General features: G+C 46.9%; 1 protein-coding gene across 2 annotated transcripts in view; it reads left to right on the top strand.

The window, feature by feature from the left end:
* Positions 1-587: 587 nt before the first annotated feature.
* The window catches only part of Tpd52l1 (TPD52 like 1), a 79,636-nt gene continuing 74,223 nt past the window's right edge, over positions 588-6,000 (top strand). The window contains exon 1 of one of the 2 annotated variants that reach the window (XM_090338186.1): positions 588-731. In XM_090338186.1, coding sequence (XP_090194312.1) covers positions 713-731 — 19 coding nt within the window. In that variant the 5' untranslated portion in view covers positions 588-712. The remainder of the gene's footprint in view (positions 732-6,000) is intronic. The other variant, XM_090338185.1, reaches the window with a different exon arrangement.

Genomic DNA, 6,000 nt, shown 5'->3' with positions numbered 1-6,000 from the left:
TCCCTCCTCACAGAGCTGCAGAAGCCCTGCCTAGAATGCTTAGGTGCCAGAGAGCTGTGATGTGCAATATATATATATATATATATATATATATATATATATATATATATATATATATGTGTGTGTGTGTGTGTGTGTGTGTGTGTGTGTGTGTGTGTGTGTGTGTGTATGACATAAACTTAATGAAATCAGAAGCCCTGCCTAGAATGCTTAGGTGCCAGAGAGCTGTGATGTGCAATATATATGTGTGTGTGTGTGTGTGTGTGTGTGTGTGTGTGTGTGTGTGTGTGTATGACATAAACTTAATGAAATCAACAAGATACATCCAAGAAAGGTATCTTTCCCCCGTGAATCCACGGGTGCTTGCACTGATCAACTGCAGGACCAGCTTGGTGCATGTGGGTGCAATCCCGAGTCTCCGGGGCCCACTCGCTCGTGGCGCGGAGCGGCCTCCAGGCGGCGCTGGGCCGCCGGCTCCCGGGCGCGCGGCGCGGTGCGGAGCAGGTGGACTGGAAGGGGCGGAGGTAACCCGAGGCGGCCAGTGGTGGCCGCCCGCCCGCCGCCCGCCCACTCCGACGCCTTGCTCGCGACTGGCGCGCGCTGGGAGACGGCGCGCGCTGCCCGGGCCCAGCTGCGTCCCACCGCTTGCCATCTACGCGGCCAAGCGCCGGGAGCAACCGGGCCGCGCTCGGTCCCAGGTCCGCCACCCGCCATGGAGGCGCAGGCACAAGGTGAGCGCTCACCGATTCCCCCCCCCACACGCCACCCGCGACGCTCCGGCCGCTTTCCCGGCTCCGTCTAACTTTGCGCACGGACCAGCGGGTCGGCGCGAACCCCCAGCCCCAGCTCCCCTGTGAGCCCCAACTCTGCTCCCGCGCGCCCCGCGGACGCACAGCCACGTCGCCACACTGGGGGTCAGCTGTGGGCACTGCGGATGAGCCGAGGGGCTGGAGAGCCGCCTGCCCAACGCGCCCTGCACTGCGCGACTTCGCTCCCAGCCCATCGCCACCCCCACTTCTTCACCCTGCCGGGTGCCCCCCCCCCAAAAAAAAACCTGTTGTCCGCGGCGAGAACCCGTATCTCACTCCCTCTCCTCGTGAGGAAGTCCGAGGGAGCGTCCCTAGACCCCTGGCAGGCAGCAGATTGCCACTTGTTCCCCTGCCTCTGCCCCAGGGCAGGGGTTGGGGGACGGCCAGGCCACCCCGCTCCTGGGCTATCCGCAGCACCCTCGCCAGGGGTTGACTTTCAGACCGGATTCGGGAAAGCGCTGTGATCACTGGAGAATGAGAATTAGATGGACGGAAATGGAAGAGTCAGAGGTGGGTGTATGTGGAGCAAGAGACAGGTAAGAAGGAAACGGAGTCACCTGTCAACACCCAGGAGAGGGTCGTAGAGTCCAGCCTTACACACGAAGGTGGCCTTTCCATATACCTGAGAACATGACTTAAAAAATTAATTAATTAAAAAAGAGGTTCATGACCCAGGAGCAGAGGCATTCTGAATGAGAGTGCTTTCTGGCAGTGAGTGCCAGGAGTCTGGAGTCACCCGGCTGGTTTGCTGCCAGGATTGCCATTGTCTGAACAGCCCGAACTATGCTCTTTGGTTCCCTCAGCCAAGAACCATGCCACCTCCAGGAAGCATTTCCCCCTGTCACCGCAGCTGGAAAGGAGAGAGCTCCAGCGAAGGTGGAAGTCGCTGCCGCTCAGGAGAGTTACTCAATTGGGGCAGATTCGGGAACATAGGAACAGTTGAGGAGTTCCCTGGGAAGGGTCCTGGAGCATGAGAAAGACTGGGCTCAGCTTCCAGCAGGGCCTGGCCAGTGGGAGTGTGCATAGCCAGCGAGCAGTTGGAGGGCAGTGAGTGGAAAATTTCTGGGACAAAGCAGCAGGGGGGCAGAGGCTTCGGGCTAACCACACATTTCAGGACTCCACCAGAAGCCGGCCAGCGCCATGAGGTCCCTAGGGTGGTGGAGTGTCCGGGCCAGGGTGGCCAGCTGTTGACAGCTGGGGAGGGGGAGAGGTACATCGTTCTTTGCTAAAGTTGAAGTCTACATGGCCTACGAGAAAGGTCCAAAATCTGGCTACCATTTTGGTCAAGCGGAGACTCTTGGGTATATTGGTTAACTTCAGAAGCTCAGATTGAGGGACCAGGAGTTTAGCCTACTGGTAGAGTGCTTGCCTAGCATGCACGAAGACCCAGGTTCGGTTCCCCGGAACCACATACATAGGAAAAAAAAAAAAGCTGGAAGTGGTGCTGAGGCTCAAGGGGTAGAGCCCTAGCCTTGATAAAGTCCAAGAATAGTGTTCAGGCCCTGAGCCCAAGCCCAGGACTGGCAAAAACAAAAAACAAAAGCTGAGATTGCATTGGGAGCTTTCATACTTGAACAGTCAGGCAGGAGCGATATGAGACTTTCCCATCTTGACCTGCAGATTAGAATTCTCTGGAGAGTCTTACATACATTCATCCCGTGGTGTCCGCAAAGAATTGGTTCCAGGGCTGCCTTCCCCCCACCTTGAAGATCCCCCAAATGCAGGGATGCTTAGTCTCTTGTATGAAATGATACAGAATTCACAAAGAACCTACTGGAATCCTCCCCATGTATTTAAATCTGTGGATTACTTTTAACACCTAATTCCATATATTTTTAGGAAATAATGACAGTGGGGAAAAAATCAGTACATGTTCAATATTTTTTTCAAGTATTGTTCTGTGGTTGGTTGAACCCAAGGATAAAGACAATGGAGATATTGAGAGATAAGTGAATTAAGCAGACATTGGCTGGCCCAACAAGCAATCCAATTGGAATCCCTGGAGCACTGACTATCCTTGAAAGCTTCCCAGGGGATTCCTTTAGAAGAGACTTATAGTGAGTACAAAGAAAAATCATCTAAATCCTGAAGACATCTAAGCCTACAGACTTGAAACCTCTATTGTCACTGGGTTGCTTTACTTATAAGCAAATATTTCAGGCAGTTTTCCTTTGCTGAGACTATGCAAAGAAACAGAAAGCCAGACTTGCATTCTTCTTTCTGGTACTTACAGTGGCGGAAGATGAGCCCATTCATTGGGTGGTTGTAGGAGACACGAATGTCATATTGCCTCATGTTAATGGTAGGAAATAGGGCTACATAGTGCAATGAGAGTCTGAGAGACTTTAGGCCTTGTAGGTGATGATGAAATGGCACGGGTGGTTTATTGTGCTGCCATCTCCATTCAGCCACTGTTCTTGTGCACTGATTCCTTTCCTGTGTACAGCATCCCAGAAGGTGGGCAGAGTTCTCATCCTCACTGTGCAGAGAGAATTCCTTATTTGTAGCCAAGTGGGTATGGAGTGGAGAGTTAGTGCTGTGAAGACCTGTTCACATTCAGACCCTGTGACTTTTAGAAGGAAAATAAAACTTCAACTCTACTCACCTGCATGGCTGCCCTTTATCACTCCTCCCTTTCCCTCACCTCAGCATCTTGAGATGGAACTTTTGTGGGTGGGGCAGACCACAGGATTGTTGGCCTCTCAGATTCTAAGATAGTCCTGTGATTTCTGAGGTATATGCTTCAAGCTGCACAGGAATTATCTTAGAATCTTCTGGACAGTGAAGGGTGGTATCTTTCTCTTTGCCTCTTCATCTAGAGACAAGCAGAGATGTTTGAGGTTAATTGGGCATCTGTTATCACCGTTTCCCACACATGTTTATTCGCACATAGAACAGCAGATCCTAGAAGCAGCCCCATGAAATCAAATCTGCAAATGTGTTCTTTAGTTCTGTGAAATGGTAGATGACTTGGTACAAAAGAAGAAGGCTTTCTAGGGAGTGGGTAATGCAATTAATGCAATGCTGGGGAGGGTGAGTGGGGTGACTGGGTAAGAAGGGGCTGCGAAAGCATGGACTGGGCAGTTCTCAGAACTGCCTTTCCAGTTACTCCCCATTGATGCTGAAGAACTTTTACCTGCATGCCATTCGTAAGACAGCCCCTCTCTTAACAATGGTTTGACATAAGAGCGTCCAGCTTTACAGTGGTGTGAAGATGGCACCCATCTAGTACTAGATTTAGAATTTTTTAAAAATCTTTTCCTGGGCTTAGGATAATGCAGTATGGGTTGAATACCAAGCATCTCCTAAAAGGCTATTATGTCAAAGGCTCCTACTCAGCAGGTCGTTAAAATCATTAGGGAGGTCATTGAATTCTCAAAGCTCTGACCTGGTGAATACATCCATTGATAATTTAATGGAATTGTAAGGAGATGAGGGACTACTGGGCCTGGGGGGAGGAAGACGGTCCCTATGAATATAATGAATGATATCTTGTCCTTGGCCCTTCTCTCTTTCTCTCTCCCCCCCCCCTCCCCGCTTCCTGGCTACAGGCACCTTTGTTCTACCACAAGCATTTGATGCCTATTGTGGGGTTTTGCCACAGCAATGGAACAAACACACCTTAGAGTGAAATCTGTGGAAGTAGGAGCAAAAAAAATATATATATCTATCACTCCTTTCACTTGTTGTGTCAAGTATCTTGTGACAGCAATGAGAAATTGACAGTATTCTGTCTAGTTGCTGAACAGTAGCAGTCAAACACAGCTACTATCAGCCACAGGATGGCAGGGAAAAGTGCCGGCACTTTACTGGGAGGGGTTGCTAAGCAATGATGTGTCATAGATGAGGAGCATTCTCCACTCATGGCATTTTCAATTCATGATGGGTTTATGGGGCATTCTTTCACAGTAAGTGGGGAACATCTAGAGTAAGGAGTGTTGCTTCGGGATTTAGCATTTTTTTGAAACCATGGCAGTTCTTTAAAAATAAAAACTTCTTGATCCTTTAAATGGATATTTTTAATATTTTATTGTTTGGCATGGAAATAAGTGTCCTGTTTATGCCTTCTGCAAAAGCAGTAAAAGGTAAAAGGATTAAAAAAACCTTTTCATTTAACACTTGTATATATTCAGGTTGAAAGCTGTGTTAATTCTTATCACTGCTGTTACAAATTACCACAAAGTTTGTGGCTAAAAGTAAATACAAATTTATCTCACAATAGCTGAGCTCAGAAGCCCAAACCTACTCAGTGGGCCAAAGTTTGCTCCTTGCCCTTTCCATCTTCTGGCAGCTGCCATCACCCAATCTTTGCCTCAATGGTCACATTTCCTGGTCTTGTCCTGTCTGTGGCTCTCTCTGTGTCTCAACCTCACTCTCACAAGAACCTCAGCTTTATAGTAAGGGTTTACCTGGATAGTCCAGGCTAATTTTGCCATGTTAAGATCCTCACCTTCATGTCTATAAAAGACCTCTTTTTCATATAAATTAACATTTAGAGGTACCAGGCCTATCGTCCTTGGGGGCAATTATCCAACTTACTAGAAAAGCTAGTTTTCCTACTCACACTGTTAACTCAAGAGAATTCTCGAAAGTCACTGTATGACGTAAATGAAGATGGCATTACTCTTACCTGTTTGCAAATCCTATTGAAATGGCAGTGTCTTATTATCTTTCATTATACTTTCCTCATGGGACATTTATCGACTCTTAACTTGTTTCAGGAATGACTTGAGGTTCTTTACACAGTCATATAAAGCAAATCAAGTGAATATAAATAAGAAAAAGATAAAACAAAAGAAATAGTTATCAACAAAATGAACATATATGTATGGAGTGAATATAGAAAATATGTAATCTATAAATACAACAAAATGAATATAGAAAATATATACAATATCATTTTATCAGTGCTATATGGAAAGCAAATTCTTACTTTGTGGAGAAAATATGGCATTTTTGTTACAAAATAATAAAGTAGTCCTCTAACAAATAGCAAAAGATTTAGCCACGATTCTTATGTCATGGAGATCAGATTTTCCTAGGAAAATTTCTATTTTACATGTAATGTTTAAAATTTGTAGACAATCCAATCATAAATCTCAAACTATAAAAGATGATACACATTTTGCTTTATTATTTTGAATATATTGTTATGAGTATTCCTAATATCTTTGAAGGTACCTGTAAATAT

This window comes from Megascapheus bottae, chromosome 8, assembly GCF_031878675.1.
Source record: "Megascapheus bottae isolate mThoBot1 chromosome 8, mThoBot2.hap1, whole genome shotgun sequence".
NCBI lineage: Eukaryota > Metazoa > Chordata > Mammalia > Rodentia > Geomyidae > Megascapheus > Megascapheus bottae.
This window is presented reverse-complemented; position numbering and strand designations above follow the sequence as displayed.